The sequence below is a fragment of the Periplaneta americana genome, chromosome 9, assembly GCF_040183065.1.
Source record: "Periplaneta americana isolate PAMFEO1 chromosome 9, P.americana_PAMFEO1_priV1, whole genome shotgun sequence".
Classification (NCBI taxonomy): Eukaryota; Metazoa; Arthropoda; class Insecta; order Blattodea; family Blattidae; genus Periplaneta; species Periplaneta americana.
This window is the reverse complement of record NC_091125.1, coordinates 87,266,108-87,293,379: the sequence shown is the minus strand read 5'-3', so window position 1 is coordinate 87,293,379 and position 27,272 is coordinate 87,266,108. Positions and strand designations below refer to the sequence as shown.

The following is a 27,272-nucleotide window of genomic DNA, read 5'->3' as shown; positions in this document are numbered from 1 at the left end:
ACATAATACACAGGGCGGCAGCGCGGAAAGCTGGGCGACGTGTTCGACACTCAGGGTGAACTGAGCCGGTCCACATCGGAGCCAGACTTCCTGCACAATGCAGACAGTGGCTTCGGAGATGATGTGCTACTGCAGGAGCCAGCCAGCATCTTCGACCGACCCGGCTTCGGCAGCGTGGCTTTCAGGTAACATACTGTTTGTTATAAGTAGTTAGCTTCATTTATTTATAGTCGCTTTAACTCCTACGTCATATCGCGACTTGTCTGTAGTTTACTGCTGGGAATACTTGTTGCTGTTGTACTCTATTATTTCGTGGTAATTGGGGTCCAATCCGGAATCCGCCTCTACTTAATGAATATTCTGTCGACAAAAAAGCCACGGAAATAACCTTGACCATATTGGTCCGCGCCGGGGATCGAACCCGGAATTTCCAGAGGAGAGGAGAGGAGAAAATAAAGGCAAGGGAAGATGATGATACGAGACAATAATAAACGAGACAAAAAGACAGAAGATGCGGAGGGAATGTGATGAAGGGATCACAGTGCTCAAGAATAAACATGTTGATAGCTGTTGAATAACCTTTCTCCGAACCCTTCGATTTTCCTTTTATTCTCTTTTGACCAATGCTGTGTAATACAGTACAATGCATACCATATTGAATTCAATCTGTAGCTTAATGATATGGTGCACGGTGAAAAGGGGCGAAAGTCAGAAATTGGTGGTTTTGAGTTATGACCATGACCTCCATGTGAACACAAAAAAATGTAGCCTACTTCTTCAGACGGTATAAAGGCCATGTTTGATATATTTGATATTTGATATATTTATTCCACTAGCTTACATCGGTCGTGATGGCCCTTCACATTTCTGCATACAGTGCCATCACTCCCTTGGATACATAATATTCTGCTTACGCTTCTTTAAACATTCGGCTATTACATATAAATGACCCTGATCACTTTTCTATCACGTCTCTCACCTCTGTTTCCCTCCCTTCTTTTTCTACTTACCCTTCCCTTTCCCAGTTATCTATCTTATTCTTACTAATCTCATTTAACTAAACAATCACTTCTCTCAATCCCTTATTAATTCTGTGGTGTTTGGGTAAAGGGAGATAAGTCATAAAAATGAGTTCAGAAATAAATGAAAATTAAACTTGGAACCCCTATTACAAATAATTTTCTACACAAATAAAACACATCAACTGCTAGTATTCTTTGACTTTTGCACCCACTTGTATAATTTAACTTGTGTGTTCATCTGGGGAACAAAATTCCACCTGGACAAAAAAAATGATTTGTAGCCCTTTACCCGAACACCACAGAATTGTTCCCAACATTGTTTATATTAGTTGAACTCTCCCATAGTTGTTAACTTATTTATTCACTTGAATCACTAACGTTCACTAATTCCCATTAATCTAATCTGTATATTTTCAGACGAAGTAGTTTCTACAGTTTCATTACCTTTCCATTCCCACTTTCGTTATTATATTTGTATCACTACTTACTTATTATCACTCTCTGGTTATTACGTGTATCTTATCCTTTTTCACTAATATTCCCTTGCCTTACCGTCTTTTCTGTCACTATCACTATAAAGGCCATATTATGTCTAGCTTCTTCCATAATGTAATGATGTAGAGCGTCAGATTTCCAGCCCATCATAATGCTTATTGGTCGTAATTTCAGACTATTAAAAATTTGCAATTTGTGACTAATGCCTTTTAACCACGCACCATAGAATGAATCGTAACATTTTCTTCTGATTTGATTACCAGGAACAGCATAAGCGCAACGCTGAGCGCTCTACCCCGCACAGACGACAAAGAGAGCACCGTCACGTCTAACAGTGAAAAGGGCGGAGGCGGGAGTGGAACCGAGGACTGCAGCATAGGCAGTGCTGGCAGCCTGGCCAAGCGCAACCAGCGCAACACCGAAGGACTCCCGTGGGACGACGAGGACGTGGAGAGTGGTGAGTTAGCCATATTATCTTTATAAGCCGTTAGGGCTCGTGCTGCACATTAAGACTGTTCGGATTCTATTTACCGTGCTTCATTCTTAAGGTGAAAACAATGTTTTTATTCATATTCATTTATATCACAGAGCAAAAGGTATTTTATAAATGTAACGTTTCATTGCTTCACATTATCTCATGATGTTCACTAAACATAATACTGTCTAGGTGTAGTAATTCAAAAGTCAGAATAATACAGAAATCGTATAAACTTTGTTGAAAATAGAGTAGACTATAGTTAAAATTGAAAGCGTCATTTCATTCATGAAACAATGCACTTAAACGAAAAGAAATTTGTTTTCGATCCTTTCATTTCTGATTTGGGAACAAATCAAAGCTCTTCAAGCTATCGTTATGAGTTGTATTTTTGCAAGTCTTTTGTCAAACCAATGGTTTCATCTCTACGCGAGAATAAGTTATTAGAAATACAATACAGAATTTTCCAACGCCAAGAAATTAAGTTGTGTTGGAAAGAGTAGGTGAAGAAAGAATGATGCTGAAACTGATCAGGAAGAGAAAAAAGAATTAGTTGGATCACTGGCTGAGAAGAAACTGCCTACTGAAGGATGCACTGGAAGGAATGGTGAACGGGAGAAGAGTTCAGGACAGAAGAAGATATCAGATGATAGACGACATTAAGATATATGGATCATATGCAGAGACTAGGAGGAAGACAGAAAATAGGAAAGATTGGAGAATGCTGGGTTTGCAATCAAAGACTTGCCCATAGGCAGAAATGTATGCATGCATGTATGTACGTATGTAGGCTATGTATACAATTATTCTTAGTCACCATGGTTACCTGGCGCCCGGGATTTGTCTACTCCTGATTTTTACAATAAGTAAAATGTATCTACAAAATTTAAATCTAATTAAAGTCTGGAATTAACTTACTTACTTACTGGCTTTTAAGGAACCCGGAGGTTCATTGCCGCTCTCACATAAGCCCGCCATTGGTCCCTATCCTGAGCAAGATTAATCCAGTCTATACCATCATATCCCACCTCCCTCAAATCCATTTTAATATTATCTTCCCATCTACGTCTCGGCCTCCCTAAAGGTTTTTTTCCCTCCGGCCTCCCATCTAACACTCTATATGCATTTCTGGATTCGCTCATACGTGCTACATGCCCTGCCCATCTCAAACGTCTGGATTTAATGTTCCTAATTATGTCAGGTGAAGAATACAATGCGTGCAGTTCTGTGTTGTGCAACTTTCTCCATTCCCCTGTAACTTCATCCCTCTTAGCCCCAAATATTTTCCTAAGCACCTTATTTTCAGACACCCTTAACCTATGTTCGTCTCTCAAAGTGAGAGTCCAAGTTTCTGTGGTCGTGCCAGAGAATCAGTCCCATTCCGAGGCTTATTTGAAGGATTCGTAACAAGCTATTTTTTACGGTGATGGGTTGTTAGCCCTTCGCCCAACCCCCAAGCTGGAGGACCACCCCTTATCGGCTGTCCGCGACTGCTTATTCAATATATTCACAGCTACCCTCCATATCTGGAGGCCGTCTCCTCGATCCGCAACCTGAGGACGCGCCATGCCGTGGTGATAGGGACCCACAATACATGGAATTAACACATGAAAAAATATAAATTTCAGCACAAACTTAAAATAAAACAAATTATGAGTGCGTGCTTTACGAGTCTCTACAAATTACAATCAATGACTGAATATTTTAAGTGTTTCAAATGAAAATCCTTTCTTCTTTCCGATAAAATGCATTTTCTCCTTTCCCAATGACATGTTCGCTACCAAATTCTTCTATTGAAGTACTCATTTCCAACCGCCTAGTTATGTTTTGTTTTCGTGCGTTCACCGAACAGCAGACCTAGACTAAGTAGTGTTGGATACTATACTGCTGCGGGTTGCTTGGAGGCTTTAGGTAGCCAAACGCAGGGCTCTAGTAACTAATAACGTTGTTGTTGCAGATGAGGACGACGAGAGCAGAAGCCCGCCGCAGTGGTCGCCCCTGCAACTGTTCCTCATGTCGGCAGGGCTGAGCGAGTTCGTAAGCTGCTTCGTGAGCGAGCAGATCGACCTGCAGGCCCTCATGCTGCTCACCGAGGACGACCTCAAGACGTTGGGGCTGGGCATGGGACCCCGCAAGAAGCTGCTCAAGGCCATAGAGGACAGGAAGGCGGCCCTCGAAGACCCTGGCGAAGTGTCCGACAGCAGGCTCTAGAATTGCTCAACCCTTCATTCACAATGCTCACGCAAACGTAACTGTTACGTCCACAACCTTGAGAAGACGATGGAGTATGAAAAGAGGCCAAGTTTAAAATGTTAAAGAAAGGGGGTTTTCCGAAATACTTCACCTATAAATTTAGTGCTTCCGTTAGGAAGTAATTTGAACAAGTTCCATGAAAATTCAAAATTTTTAATTAATTCTCTAGTTATAATTTTATTATACCATGCAGTGGCTTTTTAATTTCTGGAGCGATTTTAAAATATAAAACAAATAAAAAAAGATAACCTAAAGATCGCAGATACAACTGACTCACGATGACTTGGTCTAAATTCGCATATTAAAATATGACGAAAAATTGAGGGAAATAAAAATATATCTTCTACTTCATCGTGATCTTTCTATAATAATAATAATAATAATAATAATAATAATAATAATAATAATAATAATAATAATAATAATAATAATAATAATAGTCTACTAATAATATATTTCATTATAGTAATACAGGTCTATTATTATTATTATTATTATTATTATTATTATTATTATTATTAAAAATATTCGTCTTTGTCTACTCATTTTCATCGAATGTTTTCTTCTTCATCATAATTTTCTTCACGATGTTAATTTTCCTCCTGTTCTTCACTTCATGGTCAGGCAGTTCCATAGACATCAGTTCATTTTTTTCCGCTGTGATTTATTATCCGTGCTTCCTTTATGCTTATATTGTAATGATTTTTAATGTTCTTATCTATTCATTCCTTTTACATAGTCATGTCATTCTTGGTAGTCAGTCACTGTTTCTGGTTTTGATATTGTCAGTGGCGGCTCTTGGAATTCAGTCATGAAGGATATGAGTTATGAATGATTTATGAAAAACAAAAATGTTAAATAAAAGTGTTGCAATTTTAGACTGGCAAATCATGCATAAAGAGAACATGCACTTATCTATTTTTAAATGTCATAAGCGAGCGAAAACAAAAGAAGCCATTTAAATTATTTCTAAAAGGAGGGCGGCGATCCAGAGATATTTTCCAAAATCCGCCACTGGTAGTATAAATTTAGATATTTCCTCAAAACTATTAATTATGAACTTTCCAGTACTTGCGTACACTTTACTTTCTATGAAACTTCATTTCTGAGGGCTGAATTTAAACAATGTGCTGTACCTCCTTTGAAATTTAATAATGATGATTCTTAGCTTATACGACTGAATGTCACCTGCCGTCCTCATTCTGCATAGAGTCCTGTCCTATGCCTCCTCTACTTTCAGTCCTTTCTCTCTCATTGCCGCCATCATCATCTCTGACCACGACTTCCGGGATCTTCCTGTCCATCTTCGCCGTGGTGGTATCCAACCAGTTTTTGGCCATCGATCTGGCATCCGCAAGATGTGTACGAGCCATTTCAAACCTCTTGCCTCGACTATATCCATAATACTCTCTTCCGTATCAGTCTCCTCTAATGTCTTCATTCCGCACTCGTTGAAGTCGAGATGGCCTTAAACAGTGCCTTAAATAGTCCAATAATTCTCTTTTTTTTCTTCCCCTTCATGGTCCAAATTTCACAGCCGTAACACAGACAGACTCAACTATCGTATGACTAATTCTTTTCTTTGTAGATCTTGTAATATGTGTGCCCCACCATCTGCTATTAAAGGTGCCTATGACTTTCTTCACTTGAACTCGTGCTTCTATTTCGCAGAGTCTCCTTTGCAAACACATAACCCAGATATTTGAAACTGCCCACTGGTTTCAGTTTTATATTTAGTGCAATATTTAATTCGTCTGTATTTCCTGCCGTATTCAGGTACTCGGTATTGTTTAAGTTTATTGTCAAATCCCCAAGAAATGTAAGCTTCGTGTACACGTTTCAGCATAAATTCCAAATCAGAAGCGTCTTGAGCAATTAGAACTTAGTCATCCGCAAAACTTAAAGACCAAATTATCGTTAACTGTTATTCCCAAACCTCTATAGGAGCCTTTACATTTTTTCAAGACGCGCTCTAGGTAAACGTTCAACAGTAAGGGTGATATACTACAGCTCTGTCTCAATCCTTTCGTTGGATACAACGGCTCTGATAACTTTTTGCTCTTCTTTACATATGTTACGTTCCCATCATACACTTTCTGTATATGTTCTGTGAATTCTTGCTCAATTTCAATCATATTCAGTGCTTTCCACGAACTACTTCTTGGAACTGAGTCATACGCCTTTTGAAGATCGATAAATGCGCAATTAGTAGGCCTATCTTCACAAACCGTTTTTCTTTTTTGGATAACCTATTGCAGCGTAAATAATGAACGAACAGACTGGAAACCAGATTGTTCCTCACCTATTTTGTCCTTGATATCCTTTTGAAGTCTGACCTGTAGAACTTTGGCATATATTCTGCCCACTGCCACTGTACAGATAACACCAAGGCCTCTATAATTACTAGGATCTGTTTGTTACCTTCTTGTATACCGAGATTAAATAGCTCATTTTCCACTATCTAGGTGTGTCTATTGTATGCATTTATTTATCAATTGCGCCAAATTTAATAATAGAATAACTTTTCATTGGAAGGCATTGTCCTTTTACAATACATACGTAGATTATTCTAATGTACTATTTTGGTCTGGCTAGTTATTCCGCCAGATGGCGATTATGTCTGAGAGGTATACTAGCCGTAAAAATGTTCGCTTCAGAAATTTCAAAGTTTGCGTTGTTAAGTTCATGTTAAAACATTCCCATTGGACCCACTTGATAACTTGGTCGCAAGATTTTGTGTTTACGTTACACTTAGGTTTACTTTGCATTGGTGAGCGATACACAAATATTCTGTTTGGTCGTATGAGCTGGAACCATGTCTTACAGAGTGCAGTGACTACATTCCAAATTTAGTAATCAATGGACTCATTTTAAATGACTGTGGTGCTTTAAATAATTACGCTTTCCCCCCTCCACTTCCTATTATTATTGATACACAATGTCACAAATTAAAACGGCAAGAATTCTTCAAAGAAACTGAAACCTGCAAAAATGTTTCCTATTTCAACCTAATTTAAATCGATAGGTTCATAGCAATCTGAACAAATTAAAGGATATTAAATGCGTCTTTTATAATTTACGTAGGTAAATCTAAAGTTGCAAAATACAATGAATGGAACTCTAACTTTGTACATTCGGTAGTTAATTACAGAAAAGATCTTAACATTCGTTTTAGCTTCCCTATAAATAGTTCGTATGGTAACTATTTTCAATATAGTAACGAAAGTCTGCCTCAGGTGAGTTATGAAGTTCCAGTTCAAATGTACCAAACTGTAATGTATATATAGAAGTATTACAGACATTAAATCATACTTCTTCGTAACAACCAATAACACCTCTATAAACTATCATAGGCCTAATTTAAAACCCAATTTCATAACAGGGATTTTACATTTGACGGCAAACTCTTTATCGCCTCCACAGTTTTCAATAATTGTTTTATATATAAATAATGTCTTAATTCTTCAATGTTACAAGAAATAAGGTCTGCACACAACATTCATATAGGCCTATTACACTCTGTACACCTGGCCACTTTAATGGTAATGTTTCTTCAATATTGAAACCTAACAAATTGACTTTTATATCAGATATGATTCATAAAGAACTCAGCACTAACAAAAGTATTTCGTTATTTTGTAATTTTTTATTGCATGGTGCTTGCTATAGTCGCTAGGGTCCAGATTTATTTATGCAAAGTGTTTATTATATGTTACATTCAGGAATATTTGCAGAATGCATACATTATTGAAGCTCGTGTTTATTTAGAAAGTAATATTCGTTTCACGTTATTGACTAGGTACTCGAAAATTATTTGATTATTTTCATACAGTACTGTATGTTTGCTTAAATCTGTCAACCCTTATCGACTACAGTATTTTATGTAATAGGTGCATTTACATTTGAACCAATGAAAAGGAATTTTCACTGTAAATATATTCATCAAGAGGCAGAACTTCGATTATAATCTCAGAATGGCTTTATTTTATATTGCAACAGCAGTAAACAAGATAAATTCGTTAGCAAACTGGCTAACCTACCAAACAATATGTAGGCCTATCACACATAACTGCATATTTACAACACAGGTTCTAGTACATATTTTACCTATACATTTTAGTACTACTCTTTGCATTAAAATATTTCGGATTTTGATCACCTTTACTTGTAGGTATGGCAATTTAATAATAAATCGTGGCGCGATAGCCCATGAAGGGCCAAGACCGACCACCTGACTGCTGGCCTCACGTCCACATGCCTCAGCAGAGGTGAACGTGTATGGGAATTGAACATATCCTTATTTAAAAACTCAATGCAAATTGAACACACAAAGTTTCAATTTGTTATTGTTACATTACATACATAATATATTTTTATACTGTCAAAACAAAAATTCAAAATGTCTGGGCATGCAAGAGCAAAATAAGTACTTACTACCAGGATGCGAATTAACGGGGGGGAGGGGGGGGATTTCCTCTCTGTTGGAAAGTTATCCCCCTCTCATAAATTCATTTTAACATCCCTGCCAGGGATAACTTCTATCCCACCTCACAAAATATAATTGTTTTAATTCCAATATATTTTATAAAGTACAGTACAAAGTAAGCAAAGAAAATAATATTAATGTATTATTCGATATGGCTCAACTTGGTCGCACTGAGTTGCTTTCTTGCATCTTGATTATAATAATAATAATTATTATATCCATGAGCAGGCTTAAGATGTGTAATTCCTAAGTTATTTATTGTTGTCACCTTGCTCCAAAAACTTCATGAAGGTTTCCACTGATTCAAGTGCAGTTTGTAGTGAAACACGTGATTCAGACACCGTCAGATAATCCGAAGATCAGTTAATCAAGAGATGGATAATCGAGGTTCTACTGTATGAATATATGCATGCATGTATGTATATGTTTTTAATTTAAAATTTGAATTAGTCATGAAATGATAGTGAGTGATTTTATTTTTCTTGAAATATTAGAAGTCAGTGAATTTGCAAATATTCATGTCGAAAAAGATATGTTGATGTATAAAATGTTTCAATAATTCTAAATTCAAAATGTTTATATTAAAAAGTGCAAAGTCAAAAAATGATGTTTAGTTCCATCAATAAAAGAAGTTGATACTCTAAGATATCTTTCTCTCTTGATACAAAATTTACATGTGAAGACATTTTAATAATGGGCATAATTTCTGTCATAATTAAACGAAGTAGCACTTATAAGTGGGAATTATTTATAGTCAGCTTGTAGTACCATAATTGTGAATGAAAATTTCGAAAAGTGATTACTATCTCAAAAATTGATTCGAGTTTCTAAAAAATAAAATGTATCTATATTATATCAGTAATCATATTCCACTAGGATATATTTATGATTGTACGTTAATCCAAAATGGAATTCTTAAGTGCATCTTAAACATGTACCTACACAATTAAAAAATTTGTAAGAGCTGCCGTCGTTGGTAAACCTGTTATATTATGTACATAGTGTGCTGAAAGGAAATGTAGCTTAGGCTTAATAAGTACCACACCAAAGAACATATATTCATGTTAATGAAGGGACGAAGTCTCTCATTTTATATACAAATGACGGTGACAAAGTCACTGTTTAAAAGTGGGTGTAGTTTGTAGTGTCGTCAGAGTTGCCACCTTCTTGGTTTAAAATTAAGATAAATTACATTCTAAGTCATTAATTTTATTGAAGAATGTTAATTCCAGTTGAGTAAAATATTCAATTCATCACTCAATATAATGAGTAGCATACACTTAAAACCACTGCTGTCATGATATTTCTTTTTCTTGGCCATATACCCCACCCCTCATTTTTCTCCCTTGAATTATATTTTAATCTCCTGACTCTTTCCATCCGGCCATTATTTAATGGATGTTTTATGTTAAAGAAGAAGTAAATAGTTTAAATTGTTTTGCTTTAGTTTTAATTTTGAAACAAGGTTGATTGAAAGAATATCTCGTGAAGATCTCACAACAGATGCACACTTGTCTTGATGTATCTTAGACCGTGTATCTGCAGCACTTCGATATTTTTCAACCATTATATGGTTCAGAATTCCACCACTGTAGAGATGGGCCATTTATGTTTATGATCAAAGAAGATACCGGTACCATTATAGTAGGAACAGCAAGAGATGATCTAAGATCAGTATTGATAAATATATCTCTGTGTACAAAACTTAGGCACCCATATGCCATATGACTTCATATGGGCAAAATTTTCTCTTCCCATACAATTAATTAAAAAATTGTAGGTCTCCATATACCGTATAGCCCCCATAACGGCACTGCATGAAACAACATACCAGTACACTAGGCTATATGCTATAAAAAGAAAGTTACATCAAATAATATTGTATGTAATAACTCATTAGTTTCTTCGCTAAATAAGAGAATCAAGGTCATAAAAAATGTTGTTTTATTTGATATTCTGCACAAAAGAACCAACCTATATAATAAAGAAACTGACATATAACATGTTTAAGTTTTATCAGCATTGAAAAGTAATGAATCATTCTTCTCTGATTTAATATGAAATATTCTCATAAAATCAGTGAAATTCTGCAATACACAATTCTGTATATATAGCATGCCCGCTGGTTAGATTGGTCAGAAACAGTCGAAACTGGTAAAACAGTGTTCCCAGATTAGTTGAATTCAGCTGCCACAAGTCATGCTACCCGATGACTGGTTTCATGAGTTGAGTTGTTGTATGGTGATAGTTTGACACATTTATTGCTCTGTGCATGATACATTGCGTAATAATGTGTAATATTGTGAGAAATCGATATAATTTAGTAATTAAAGTAAATAGCCCTACTGGAAAAGTATTGGTAAGTTAATAAAACAATAAATAACATCCAAGCAGCGCAATGCTTTACCGATGGCTGGATCAACCTCAATGGTGGACATCCATTTTATACAATGTTAACCCCCTTCTCATGCAAAATTATGCATTGATACATGGAGAAGGTGGCAACTCTAAAATTTGTAAATACTGGAAACATAACCTCATAAAAATGGGGACCAATTGTAACAATTTTATTGCTTTGTTTGTATAAAACTTTTAATGCTAGTTCTACAATGGTTTTTATACAAGCCAGTGATGTAAAGCTCTCATCAGACAGATGGTTATGTCTTCATATCAGTGTCAAAATGTGCTTAATTATTCCACTGACATTGCCTGCACTAATCTTATTTACACCAATGACAAAAAAAATTGTTATGAAGCAACTTTTAGATTGTTTGTAAAGATTTTTCTTTATTTTCTCGTACTAAAGCAGCGTTTACTTCATTTTTATGTACTAATCATCTGTACATACATGGTAACAAAGAAAAGATTTAATTTTAATCCATGTAGGAAATCATTATAAAGTATAAAAGAAAATATTATTTACAATTAATTACAACGAAATTTTTATTTCATAACTTATGCTGCAATATTATTGATAGTTTACATACTATAGAAAAGTGAAAATTCTTGGAAACTGTATAAACTGTTTATCCTGTAGTTTATAAACACTTTTCAGTTTAACGATCACATAATACCTATATCTCATAAAGACAAATTTCTTATGAAAGGATTCAACAAAGAATACAATAAAACTTTCTTATGAAAAAGAAAATGTATTAAGAATTTCAGTGGTCATAATCGCTAATTAATTTTTTTTATAGACTCCAAAGACTGTTCGAATAAGCTTACATAGAAAAAAAAATAAAAATAAAATAAAATAAAATAGAGCATCTTAGATCTATGGCACATGAAAAGCAGTTATGGAAAAATTGTCAGCTGGTTGCTCCCTCCCATAACTAGCTTCTGCTTTACATAATATACAGTATATCTGAAGCACCATTTTAACTGTGATCACAGATTTCTCTGATAAACAAAAAACAAAAAAATTTGAGCAGACATTGTATACAGACTAGATAGTGGACAAACTCTGAAAATACAGGTAACTTCATATGACCCTGAATTCAACATCGAGTGGAAACCCAGTCATCTGGTGTAGAAAATTGAAAAACTAGCACTTCAGTTAACTATCCACCAATCTTCTTGTAATAAATATTTATGTTGCCTCTCAAGAGAAATGTTAGGCACACCAATTGAGAGAAGTAGGTAGGTAGTAAATGTGTTTGACATGATCACAAGTTAAAAGTTGCTTTGTAATGTTATTATATTTTGCTTGACTGGCATTGAGTTTAGAGGATATTTACTTGATCCGTTCATGTTTGTGTGTTCTTGTGCAATATTGTAGTCAGATTCATCTGTAGCTTGTAGTTTTATCACTATCTTGTGTTGTATTTAAATGTGCTACAAACTTGTGTGATTTCAATCAAAGTTGTAAAATTATATAAGCAATAAACTAGAAAGTTATTTTATGAATTCCATTGCCGTACTTTATACCTAGTGAAGTTTCAACTCAATTTCCAAAATCCTCGTTGCAACAGAATTTGAAGAAGTTACTTTCTGCCTCGTTACATAATATTGTATTTAAAAGTTTTCACCACTACCACCATTACTTTTTCCCTCTTTCATTCTCTATTATCTATTAGTCTCTTTTCCATCTTCATCCCCATTACCTTCAACTTCAATATCATTATTATAAATAATCATGATCATCAGTTCATGGACACTTGGAAATTCAATAGAAACAAGTAATACAACTGGAGTAAGCTTATTATCAACGTCATTACAATCATTTAACTCGTATCTCAAACTCGTACAATAATATCTAGAATTTGGGCAGAACCATTTCAGATGTAATATTCAACAGATCGGTGTTTCGAATTTCGAAGTACAGTCGGTCTACAATACCTGAAATTTTGCATAGAGCTATAGTTTTCACGACAGTGTGAGATCTTTCATCCATTACGAACAAATAATGCTAGCCTTTTGAATATTTTATTAGCAACTCTTGGTTACTATCTAACCTGTTTCTTTCCCTCAAGAGTTTACTGTCTTAATAAGAACTGGCATTATTAGAGGCGCAGTAATTTACTGTTTTCATACCAGAATCTCAGAGCAGACAACCAAATCAAACAATACACGTCAGAGTAGACAGGGTTGAACAGAGATAGGTGACATGGCTACATAGGTAAGAACAGGTAGTGTAGAGTAGAAAATGTAGAGTTATGTTAGGTCAGTTTAGTGACTAGTGAGTCTCTTAATTAAGTCTGATGTTAAGCAGGGGCAAAGCTGAAGGGTAATCTGTGAGCCTTAGATTACCCATTGGATTTTGAAGAAATAAGCGCATTTATATTTTCCTGTTTTCATTGGTATAGGTAAATGAAATCTCTAGTTTTCGGTCTAGTTACGGAAGGATTGACGCCAGATCCTCGGCGCGGAACCAGCACGTAACTACAGTGTGGCTACTCGCTGATACTGCTTCAAACCAGGCTCACGGCAGCGGCTAGAGAAAGCATATGCGCATGCGCCAAGCGGAGTGCTTGCATACGTCACTAATGCTAGACAGCTCTGTGAAGAGCCTAGACTCAGCAGCACCAATCTCAGAGTCTGCTTCTGCTACAAACGTCCCGAAATTCAGCTACAAATACCAAAATGAAGCCACACACATTCAGAGAGTAATAGGCCTACACAGAATCCACGACCAATGCTATAGTTACAATGTTGGAAGGCGGATGTGTTGGAAATGTCATTCATTAATTTAGGGCCAGTTCATTTTTGTTGCATAGGCGACTCCCAATAAAGACACTGTCAGGTGTCGGCGAATTCATGAATCCAAGAATTGATGGTTAAACAATGGGCGCTATTCACATAACAGGAAAAGAAAACTGAAAATACCAAAGCTTTCCTTGCCATAAATAATGGTCGCTGTGTCCGGAATTCAGTCCTACCTTAAATTTTCTATTATGTTTCCGTAATTTTTTGCGGAAGCGAGAAACTTCTTATGACATTAGAGTGTGAGAAAATAAAATTTGATAGAAGAACGTGTTTACACATAAAATTGAGAGTATTCACAAATAGTCATTCGATCGAATCTCATTCGGCTACATTTTGCCATTGGACTATATAGCTAAAAGCTACGTTTACCGAAATCGGCCACGATTGGCAACGCTGCAGTCTGTCAGTGTGTGAGAAATAATAGGGCAGTATTCATTTTTCGTCGGTCTGTTTCCGTAAAGTGCAGATGTGTTCATTATTATCATGTATCATTCATTATTCACTTAGGGTCTACGTTTTTATTCAAATAATCACCTGTGGATTCGGTATTTCGAATACACTTATAGTATAGAATTCGAATTAGATTAACTGCCAAAACGAATGTGAAATTGAAAATATATTTAACGGTTGGTAAAGAATACTACGTGAAAACGAACTTTTTCTAATGGCACATTTCGATGCAGGAGCATGACTATTGGTTAGCAGCAGCGTCTTTAAATAACGACGCGGTGGTGAAGTGAGAGTGGTATTCCAGTGCATGTTTGTGAGTTTAAAAACATGGATCACAAACGTTTATTCTGACCAAACAAAGCATTTGCCTGCAGGTTTTTTGCTGAAATATTTTTTTAACAATGGCCTAGAAAAAAATCTATCAAGAAACAGTGCGATCATAAGATTGATTCTCACCTTCCCTGTATCTACTGCGTCGAGTGAACGAAGTATGAGTGCATTGAAGAGAGTTAAGACATTTTAAAGGAACTCCATGTCAGATTCTAGACTGAGCAATTTGAGTACCTACTCTGGCTATTGAGAAGGGTTTGTTAAACAGTCTTTTCAGGGATGACATCTTCAAAGAACGCATCATCGACATCTATTCAGAGCAAAAAACACCCCGACTGGAGTTTATGTAAAAAAAAAAAAGATATATATGTATATACTTTAGAATACCCAGTTGCATGAATGTAGCTTCGCCACTGATGTTAAGCCCAGTCCAGACACTAAAGTACGGTTAAAAAAAAAGGGTTTAAGTTTTTTTTTTTTTTTTTTTTTTTTTTTTTTTTTTTTTTTTTTTTTTTACCTTGGGGATTTGATTGAAGTGAATTTTAATGGCAGGCAGAGTAACTATCTCATGCCCCCATGTTTTAAATTGTTTCCAGTGCACTTCATTAGAACCAGGTACCCAGCTTCGAAGCCGTTAGCCCTGTGAACTTACAATATATTATTTTCTCCTAAGGGTTTAAGGATTTGGAATGCAGATATTCAAGCAAACCTCTGATTGAGGTTATGGCTGATATGTACATATATTATCAGACAGTAGCCTACATCTCACGTGATGATATGTACCAGAGAAAGAACAATTATTGCTTGTATTATTTCTGAAGTCTGATTACCTAGTGTAATACTGGTATGTAACTAGTCAGCGATATATATAATGGAGGAGGAAAGGCACTGGGTATCCTACCCTATTATCTCCTGGCCTAGTTGCCTTGTTGGTGTCACTTGTGGAGTCCAGACCCGTCTTCGGACAGTTGACAATAACATTCAAGCAATTTTTGCACAAAAAATAGAAACCTATATAAAGTAGGTAGGTCCTATCTTCAAAATAAAATTTCTCAAAATAGACATGATGTGCCATAGTTATAAAAGAAGTCAGAAAACTCCAAACAGAAAGATGGGACATAATGGGCTTGGCAGTATTTCAAATACATGAATTTCAAATACGTATTTTAAGTACATTTGTATTTTGTATTTTGTAATTTGTAAGAATTTTCGAAAGTATTTTGTATTTTGTATTTAAATATATAAAATTGATATATTTTGTATTTCAAATACCCAAAATACTTTTTTCTTCTTCTTGTTCTTCAAGTTTTGGATTTCGATTTGAAGAATGAATTTTTGTCTTATTTGCCTACCCATTTCAGTTGTGGTAGCCATACACTTAGTTTTCTTGCCACAACTGATTTCCTTAATGCCATGAAGAAATTTCCAACAGCATCAAGGATCCATCACCCAACACTTGCTAAATGTTTAGCATTATGGAATGCGTCTAGGAGATTCAAATACTCAGAAATTATATCAGATGTCTTGAAATATTCATTAAAGTTTCCTTGCCCAACTCGATGGAATTCTCTTTATGACTCAATCTCTCAAATATTGCAATTCAAACATGATATAAACAGTATATGTGAAAAACTGGGATTGCCAACCTTCAAAGATGTTGAGTTTCAGTACCTTGAAGAATATTGTGCAGTTCTGAAACCCACTGCCGTAGCCCTTAATTTAATGCAAATGAGAAGACGTGCTATTATGGCCAACTTTTGTCCACATTAATTTCCCTTAAAACAGATTACATATTCTGTTACCTAGTAATCTACGCCATCTATTCCAAGTAACTCCAATCCTAGTAAGTTCACTTTCATCAAGATTTAAAGTGATGTTTGATCTGATTCCAGAAGAAAATTGAGCTATTTTGGCAGCTTACTCCACCCATCATTGAAGATGAGATGACTACCTGACATTTCCTCACTAAGTGATAAGAAGAGGACACAGAATATGTGTTGTGAAATCAGCTGAGCAGTTGTCTGCTACATCTTTGGTCAATTCAGACGATCAAGACGATGAAAACAATTTTTATGTTTTCAACTCAAGTAAAACAGACTTTGAAAAGCAAAAAGAAAAGAACTTGTCTGCTGTGGAGTATGAGCTCATACAATTCTTCAATGGCAAAGGGACAACCCTATGCACTCTAGAGAATTACCCAACAGTGAAACAAGCTTTTATAAATATAATACAAGTTTGTGTTCCTCTGCGCCTGTAAAAAGGCTGTTCTGTTTTGCAGGATTTATTCATTCACAAGCAAGGGGATCCTTATCTTATCTGAACATTTGAGGAACTGGTTGTAGCATAATTTCATTGCTGACTGGGAAAAGGAAGAAGTTCAGTTACAGTGTTTATATAAACTTCAAGATAAAAATACTTTTAACGTTAATATAATATTATAGGTTTTCAGTAATATTCTTATTTCTTTAGGCCTATATATTTTATCGAGTATTTGAAATAGCCTACAAATGTATTTTGAGTATCTGAAATACAAATGTATTTTGGTTAATTTTTTTAAAGTATTTTGTATTTGTATTTCAAATACAATTATTTGAAGTATTTTGTATTTGTATTTGAAATACTTGGATGTCAGTATTTTGCCCAGGCCTGGACATAATATACCGGCACATAAATGAACTACAACATGATGTTCACTGGACAAAACAACAAATTTGCATAGAAGATATTGAAATAATTAGACTAACTTAAATGAAGGAAATGAAGGACGAATTACATTCCTAACTAAATCGAATACATAAAGAATAGTCTTTTTTTTTTTACACAACCAGACGTAGAAGTCTCAAATATAGAGAAATATTGAAGATTTATGCTCGGATCCAATAACAATGAACGAATTACAAGAAACTTAAAAAATGTTTCGAGAATTAACCAGTACTAATAGATAATTACCAAAAAAATCACTAAGAATTGATAATATTAATATAGAACTCCTATGATCTGTCCCATTTCCTAAAATTATTATACAGATCTTTAAATTGTATAAACATCTGCTGGCCATGTAGTTATGTTCGAATACAGCCACAGTGATTAACTGATTGCTATAGTGCAACCCAAAAGTATAACAGCACTTTAGACATATGGTTACTACCTCAAACATGATTTTGGTTATGAAACTGTCTCGATGAAACAAATGTTGGAAGTACAATGAAGCATAATTCTTAAAAATAAAGCATAATATTTAAAATAGAGCATAATTCTTGGAAAATGAACTGGCTGCTTCAATGCACTATTTATAACAATTGTGACCAACAATAAATATTACAAATACTCACATTAACAATGAGAAGCTAGTTTTTCAACAATGGAAATTTCAAACTTAAGAATTTATGTTATATTTTAAATTCTTAACTACAGTTATATTTGTAGTTCTGTGAGGAACAGGACAACAATTAAAATAACATTACAGAGTACAAGTTTAACGGTTTTATGGCCAGTTTACACTGTGCCGCACTGTGAATCAGAAGGGTTAACATCTATTTGATACCAGCATGAAACATTTGTAACTGTGATACGAAGGGTTTGCGAGTTTCTTAGACAATTTTGTGGCTGAAAAAGGGACACTTTTGTGTACCTTATGTTCAGAGTGTGTTCATTTCGAAAAAAAAATCCATTGTTCAGAAACATGTGGAAAGTTTTAAGCATATATCTCGGAAACAGTGTGATGGACAGGGTTCAACTTCAGGTAGTCCTAGCAGCATATTATGTGCCAGTACAATACCTCAAGTATGGCAGCGTATGGAAAAATCCATGGATAATATGAAAGATTTTGTGGAAGCATTCACTTCTGCTGGTATTCCATTACATGTCTTTCGTAACCAACTATTTTGTCAGTGGATAGCGACAGCTACATGTTTGCATCTGGTGCCCTGTGAAACCACTCTAAGAAGGTATCTTGCAAAGTGTGCTGGACAACTTTCAGGAAACTAAGTCAAAATGCGAGGAAAATTCTGTCTATCTAGTGGTTGATGAAGCAATAGATACAAAGAATCGTAAGGTGGCGAATGTTCTTGTTGCTCCAATGGGTGTTGTAAATGAAAAACTCCGTCTTGTGAAAACCAAAATTGTTGAACACTGCAATGCCGATGTTATAGTAAATTTAATACTTGATACACTAGATCTTATTGGTGTTCACAGAAGCAGTTTTATTGTTTTAATATCAGACAGTGCACCACATATGTTTTCTGCTGGCAGGGGATAGGCTGGAGTTGCACCTCAGCTTTTACATTCTACATGTTGAGCTCACGTATTGCATCTTTGTGCTGAAGAGATTGGATTTTCACTAAAAATTACTTATGAATTCATTGCAGCTGTTAAGGCTGCTTTAGCGAAAACTCTAGCCAAAAAGGAGAGATTGCTGGACTGCCTAAAAGAAGCAGGAACATTTGTTCTACCTCCAGTTCCTGTAATAACTCGGTGGGGGACATGGCTGAAGGCAGGAAAATATCATTGCATCAATTTCAATGCAGTCAAACATTGGATTGATTTGGAGGATGGTGAAGGCAGTGCTGCTGTAACAAACTTAAAGCGACCAGTTGAAAATAAAGAACTTTTACTTCAACTCAGAGCTATATCCAAAATTTCTGATAGACTCTGCAACCAAATACAGATTTTGGAATCAGATAATCAAGATGCAACAAAGGTGTGGCTTCTTCTATCATCAGCTCAGATGGTTCAAAATTCAGGTGCAACATATAAAAAATTGGCAGGATATATGAATGAATGTCATCCTGCTCTAAATTTGTGGAAGGAAGTTCAGAATTTAGATCCAACATTAGCTGTTCCTGAGAATATTTCTTCGGTTTTTACTTCAGGTGAACTGAAACGTTTCTATGTCATTGATGATGCAGTGGAAGAAATATCAACATATGGAGCAATGATCCATGGAGAAAATTTGTCTTCAACTTCTACCTTATCCTTCTGGCAGAAACATTCCACCAAGATGCCTATCCTAAGTAAGCTGGCAATGAAGACAATTATGGTTCCTCCATCTTCAGTTAGAGAAGTTTTTCTACTCTCAATTGGATTCTGAACTCTAAACAGTCATGTCTGACAGAAAAAAATCTACAATATCACTTACAACTTGCAATTAATCAAAATCAATTTCAAGAGAATGTTGTTCATCTGGAGAATGCGAGTGACAGTGACAAGGATGACTAGATTTTCATTCGTTTCATGGTGAATGTAGAGTATCCAACGCCCACTGAACGAATATTTCACTTTTATCACTGCCAATGTTGTGCTATAATTGTATATGCAAGATAGGCTATAACAAAAACCTAAACTAACCAAACCTAACCTGTCAAAGAAGCAACAAGTTATACTAAATATGTGTAAAATTGGCCTATGTCTCCATATTAGGACCACTACTTTTCTCTATCTACATTAATGACGTATCAAAGAACTTACAGTATTGCCGATATCACCTCTATGCCGACGACCTATAACTTTACATACATTCCAGACCCAATACGATCAATGAATCGATTGACAAGTTAAATTGTGACCTAGCCACTGTCTCCACTTGGGCGGCCAATTTCGGACTCGCACTTAATCCAAGTAAGACTCAAGCCATAATTATTGGACATAAGTGTTAACTCCCTTAATAACAGTAAGCTTTCAGTTGTTACCCTTAACAACACGCTAATCCCTTATTCATCTGTCGTAAAAAATCTTGGCTTCTTTTTTGATAATAATCTAAGTTGGAATTTTCAAGTTAAAGAAACGATAAAAAAAAATCTGTTCCTCCATTCACTGTTTGAGTCACTTGAGAAACTTCTTGCCCCAGCAAGTAAAACTTACCCTAGTGCAAACCCTAGTAACGCCGCACTTCGATTATTGTGACGTTTTGTTAAGTGACCTAAGTTCTGAATTGTCAGTCAAGTTACAGCGAGCTCAGAATATGTGCATCAGATACGTGTGCAACATCCGACGGTATGATCACATATCACCGTCCTTCGCAAGTCTCTCGTGGCTCCGACTTAAAGAACGTAGAACTTTACACTCTTTGTCTTTACTCTTTCGAATTCTGCACACTTCAACACCAAATTACCTTTCGTCTCGTTTCTCTTATCTATACTCTAACCACGACGTAAATACCAGATCACTTATCTGTGGCACTCTAAGTATACCTCTTCATAGAACATCTTGTTATTCATCATCTTTTACAATATCCACCTCGCGTCAATGGAATTCCTTGTCACAAAGTATTAGGGGCTGCAAGACAATAAACACCTTTAAGAACAGCTTAAAAGATAACCTTATTAGCAGGGAACGGATTTATATGGACTAAAAATATATGAAATATGTAAATATATATGTAGTTATTTTTACCAAAATATGGAATTAAATATGGATTTTTACCAAAATATGGAATTAAATATGGACTTAAAATTATAAAAAAATGACTATGTACGTTAAATATTGGTACATTTTAATCAAACTAAACAAAAAATATAATGGACGTACCTTATCTTCCAATGTAGTTTCAACAAAACACAATTTTTATTGTCTGTTACCATAACAATAGGTTACAAACATTTCTTTCAAGTGCTGAAAAGTGAATCTTCTTCTATTGTCTCTGAGGATAGATTTATACTGACTAAAAGAGCGTTCGACGTCACAAGAAGTAACTGGTACATAATTCAATTTCACAATGTCTGCTGGGGATAAGTCCAAGTTAATCTTCACTGTTGATTCACCACTCATCACAGCAACAACCTTTTGTAGTTCTTCATATCCAGGGTTTTTTGAAAGTACAGTGTCCACCTTAGCTCTTACTGCATCTGCAACTTTACCTCTACCACGATTCAGTTGTTCCACAGTACTATTTATAATTTCAAAACTTTCAGATAGTGAAAGGTGCCTATTTTGGAGACTTTTGAGCGTTTTTATGATGCATGAAAATGTATGCTGAATGTGAGCTAAGTCATTCTTCACACTTATGTCACAGGTAACTGTTTTCGCAGTATCAATTGAGACTGCATCTTCAGAGTCCAATGCAAGGAGAACATTGTTAATAGAGTCTATATGTTCGGCATAATATTCAACTGCTTCTAGCCATGTACCCCATCTAGTTAAAATTGGCTTTGGTGGCAATGGAATTTCAGGGTACATTTCTTTCAACACGTTAACTCTACTGGGAGCTTTGAGAAATACTTTTTTCACTGATGAAATCAACAAATCTACTTTAGGGAAATTGTCTCTGACCACTTCTGCCACACGATGAAATGCATGCGCCACACAAGTAAAATGAGTCAATTTAGGATATACAACAGATAATGCTTGTCCAGCTTTGACCATATAAGGGGCAGCATCGCTAATAAAGAATAACACATTATCGTACATAATACCCTTTGGCCACAGGATACCCATAGCTTCGTTGAACAGTTTAACTATAGTTTTGTTATTGCACTTTTCTAGAACATCACAATGTAAAAGAATTCGTTCAGAATATTGTTCACTTAACAAACCGATAACTACATTACCAACAAGTCTACCTTCTTTGTCGGGAGTCTCATCAATGGAAACCCAAATTGAACTATCTTTAATTTCATCTCTTATCTTCTGTATTGTCTCATCGTAGATGGATGGAGCATACGTCTTCCTAAGTGTTGACTCATCCGGGATTGTATGTTGAGTATATTTTTCAAGGAATTCCCTGAAGACCTTATTCTTTAGTTTGTAGAGAGGAATATCAGCAGAGATGAGAGAACGGCACAGGTCGATGTTAAACTCAGATCTTACATTCGATGTTGTTGGTTGTGTTAAAAACAATTGTCTCTGCTTGGAATTTAGTTGTTTGTTGGCCTGATGTTTACTAGTTGTAATGTGTTGTTGCACCAGGAACTTTTGTGTAGATGATACTGCACACTGACACAAATTACAAAATAATATTTTATTGTCAGTTGATAAACCATCTTCTTTAAATTCTGAAATGTAACTTGTTAGTTTTGATTTTAAATTGACTGAATGACGTACTTTTGGCATATTTACCGTCTTTATAGTATGATTTACAAAACTGAACCTATGTGTACTCTGGCTGGCATTTAACTGTTGAGCTGCACAACTGAAGTCTGTTAAAAATTTTAAATTAAATTAATACAGTTTTGTAACTTACTTTCCCATTGTTGATAGGACTGCTAATTTTCAAATAACTCTGATGTTAAAGGGATTACTGAACATGTGTTTAAATCTCTATTGTTGAAATGTATTTTTAAAAGTTAATGGAATTTTGTTTTGTTTTATTGTTAAACCTAATATAATATGGACTGTTTTATATGAAATATGGAAAATATATGGAAATTAACGAAAATATGTACTAAACTCTAAAATATGGAAAAATATGGAAAATAAAAGTAGGATTTTTCAACCCTACACATTGTGAAACATAAAGATAATGCAAAATATAAATTATATTAGCTTTATAAGTAAATATGTATTTACATATAAATCCTTTCCCTGCTTATTAGCATTTCACTCCAATCATACTGATTTAAACTATCACTGACTACATTGTTACTTTTTTCTTTAGACATCATCCTGATTGTGCTGTATTTTAATTGTCTCGTAATAATCTCTTTCTATTATCTAATATTATTTGAAATATATTAACATTCTATGTATTTTAGTTTAATTCTGCTACACAGTTTATTTCAGTGTTTAATTAATAGTTCATAGTATTTTGTTGTTTAATTTGTAAATAACTTTTGTATACATGTAACTCTCATCTAAATCAAATTGTTGGATTCTTTGTAAGTTCATGCATATGTATATACACTTTTTGCTGGTTGAGTGGAAGAGAAGGCCTTACGACCTTAACTCTGCCAGCTAAAATAAATCATTATTATTATTATTATTATAGTGGGTGGGATATAAGTAACATTGACCAAACGTTTAATTTGATTATAGGGCCTATATATATATATATATATATATATATATATAAACAGTTTATTGGTATAAAAGACATTAATACTGTAACGGTATGTCTGAGTGGTTTGTTTTGTAATCCGGCAGAATGTAATCCTATGTACAACTGATCTTTCTTTACAATCTTGGAGTTTGTGTGTTCAAAAAAAAAAAAAAAGAAAGAAAAAAGGACTTTGGATGTGACATGTGCGTTCCTTGGCTGCCAGCCCAATGATGCGCAGTGAGTCAGTCAGTGTTTGACTAGCTGGAGCTATCAGCTGGGACTGAAGAATGGGTTTGGTGTTCGTGTTCGGTGATGATATAATTTCAACCTATGATTGAAAGATTGGTTGTGTTACCTTGGTTTTCGCTAGGCTGAAACGAATGGACATTGTAAGTCTGTATGCTGTAATTGTTAGTAGGTATTAAGATTGGTTCTGATGGAGTATCAAGATTATGAGCTAATTGAATTTAGATATGTATTGAAAAAAATCTTTTAAAGAGAATGTGTTTTAATTCTATTGTTATTGTTAAATAAAATATTTATTGTCAATTTAATGTTGTTTAAACGGACGTAATTTGGTATATTTAGGCTGTGCTTTTTTTTTTTAAATACTATGAGGTTGGTTTAATCAAAGGTTTGAAGTCTAAGGAGCATTGCTGGTTTTAAGGATGTGTTCGCTTAGTTAAAGGGAAATAAAAAAATAATAAAACTTGATATAACTGCATGTTCTGAAGTGTTAAGAATCTGTTAAAGCTTCCAAAAAATTCCCCTAACACAATGAAATAACTGTTTCATTACGTATTATTTATGTTAAAAGAAATTTAAAATAAAGCATACTTTGAAAAAAGATAAAGCATAACTTAATTATCAAAAAATAAAGCATAATGTGGGTTACTCTACTGAGTACCATTTAAAAAGGGGGGGGGAATAGAGACATTTGTAATAAGATATTATAGGAATATTAATTTATCGAGTTCCTGTTGTAAGATATTATGCTAAAATAATTACACGATGAGTTGGAAAAATAGCAGAGAAAGGTAGGCTACTATTATTAAGAGGAGTATGAATGACCTATGCCACTAATGTTAAATTTGTTAACTTCATGATCCATTTACTCAAAAAATACTATATGCAACTTAGTTAAACTTTTGGATTTTGTAAAGTAAGACCTTGCAAAGTGAAACTAGCGTTGAGTTACTTCTTGTGATTTCGGAAGTGAAAATCCGCTATTACAATACCTACCTTATTACTGACAACATCACAAAACAAAAAATCACCAGCCCTTGGTCCAGCATATATGCAAGGCATAATAAAAGCCTAAATTAACCTAACCTGTCACAGATTCATAAGCATATACAAGGCATAATAAAAAAAACCTAACCTAACCTGTCACAAATTTGTATATGCAAGGTATAGCGTGAATGTACAGAGCCAGAAACAAAATTTGGATCATATGAATTTTCCAAGTTCCAGTTATAACATACTGCGCATGCTCAATAAGCACAACAATTATGTTGGTGTAACTGAGGTGAGAGCTCTAAACACTTAAAGTTGTATAAGCGAAGTACAAGGAAGTAATTCAGCGCTAGGTCAGCCTTTTTTTTTTTTTAACTAATGGCGGGTATTTGACTATTCATCATTCACCCATATGAAGCCAGTTGTGTAGACCAATTTACCGACAGAGTAGTTGCCCATGGTGCGGCATAGGAGGTTGGTCAATGCTACACCCGCGATGAGATGAGATGAGATGAAGATGGAGGTTTGTTGGGATGCCAAAGGGGAACCGGAGCTCCCGGAGAAATCCCCGCTTTATCTGAATCATAGGCTTGTCCAACACAAGTTATAAATCGGGAGTACGCCAGATCCACAAGATTGCAAGTCCAGCGCTCTAGCCACTAGACCACCGTGGTGGCACACTGTATATCAGACTAAAGTTAATGAAAGAGAGCACTTTCAACTCTGTAACCTATTCCAATCGAAAGACTCGCTAAAGCAAAATAGAACATTTCTAGGTTTTTTTTTTTAATTTACACAGTTCTAACATTTTACATAACGAGCAAATATTCCTACAAACCGACATACTTGCACCACGCCATGGATCACTAAGCTCCTCAACTTTCATAAAAATACGAGAGCATCAGTAGGACTCTGAACCAGTGCAGATTTGAAATGACATAGCCCTGTCACGAAGTGCTTAAGAGCAGGTAATAATGAACCTACATTGTCGCTGAGAGAACATAAAGAACAGATAAATGCTTTTGTATTGTTTATTGTTGCTTTTTGTGTTGTTCATCTTAATGGAAGTTTCATCAAGCTTGTTAAATATGACGTATGCACATATCAATGGCCGACTTACCTGTAACAGGAACACCCGCACCCCTTTTGCCTTTCGTCCTCTGCTGTCAGTACCGGTACCAAATATTACTTACAAATTTTCGCTTAGTTTTGAATGTATATTACAACGCTTGAAACGGATTTGAACACGTAGGATCTAGCACACAAATTCATAAAAACGCGAAACTAATCACATCCCATCTCCTATCACCGCCACCTTAGATTTCTATCGAAAAATTATTTAAGAAACTAAAAACAAATGAAATGTGAAAGTTAGATCAGCGCGACCTATGTCATGTTAATAAGACTAATGGCACAGGTAGACGGAACATGGACAGGATGTAATCTTTGACTCGTCCTCCCTCGCGCTTGTCTCCAGACGTCAGTTGCCTGTTGTGCAAGATCCCTAATCGAGGTAGTTAACACGACAGTGATCTAAGTAACAAATTTACGAAAAATGATGTAAATGTAATTATGTATACCGAAATGTTGTGTCTACTGAAGGACAGAATGATATACATGAGCTCCATCATGTACTGGCAAATATTGGGCAAAAAGTTAACTATGTGAAGTAAAAGTATGCGATCTCCCAACTTTCAAAGTTAGGTATCTCAGAACATCTCGCATGTTACTTAGATCACTCTGGTTCTAATGACTTCAATTGCAACCACACTGAAATTACTAAGTGCCCAAGTTAAATCTGCGTCCGGAAAGAATGTGAATCACCGTTCCCTCTTCCTCTCGCCTTTGCAACCTATGAGTAAATATTAAGCCCCCGTTCACACGAGCGGAATGTCTGCGGAACGGCAGCCGCACCATTTGCTATGGCACACTAATTTAAATGTAGCAGTTCCCATAGGACGGACAGTCTGCGGCAGAGGAACGTCTCCGCATGCCAGCCGCATCGCCCATAGCGGAACGGACGCCGCACTTGGCCGCAAGTTCGCTATGGGCTATTGAATTATATTGTATCAATCACACGAGCGGACGCGGCAGTTTGGCGGCGAGTGTCCAGACGACATATCTTGGCTTTTACGAGAGCAGGACTCGGTACCTTAGGTATGCTTTCGCCCTTTGTGTGTCTATAGGCCTATATGCGACAATTGTCCAAATCTGACAGGTGACCTGAGTGACATTCGTGAATCTGATGCTGACAGGTGGGCCATTCTTCATCAGTCCCTAATAGAGCTAGGTCCCATTTCACGGACAAGTAGCTGATAAAGAGATGTTTACTGTTCGTGCCACCGA

At 35.5% G+C, this 27,272-nt stretch overlaps 1 protein-coding gene across 1 annotated transcript in view; it reads left to right on the top strand.

The window, feature by feature from the left end:
* The window catches only part of Sans (SAM_USH1G_HARP domain-containing protein Sans), a 114,347-nt gene extending 106,973 nt beyond the window's left edge, over positions 1 to 7,374 (top strand). Inside the window, exons 7-9 of the mRNA XM_069835227.1 lie at positions 14 to 185; positions 1,781 to 1,974; positions 3,950 to 7,374. Of these exons, the coding sequence (XP_069691328.1) occupies positions 14 to 185; positions 1,781 to 1,974; positions 3,950 to 4,203 (620 nt within the window). The 3' untranslated portion in view covers positions 4,204 to 7,374. The remainder of the gene's footprint in view (positions 1 to 13; positions 186 to 1,780; positions 1,975 to 3,949) is intronic.
* Positions 7,375 to 27,272: the final 19,898 nt, after the last annotated feature.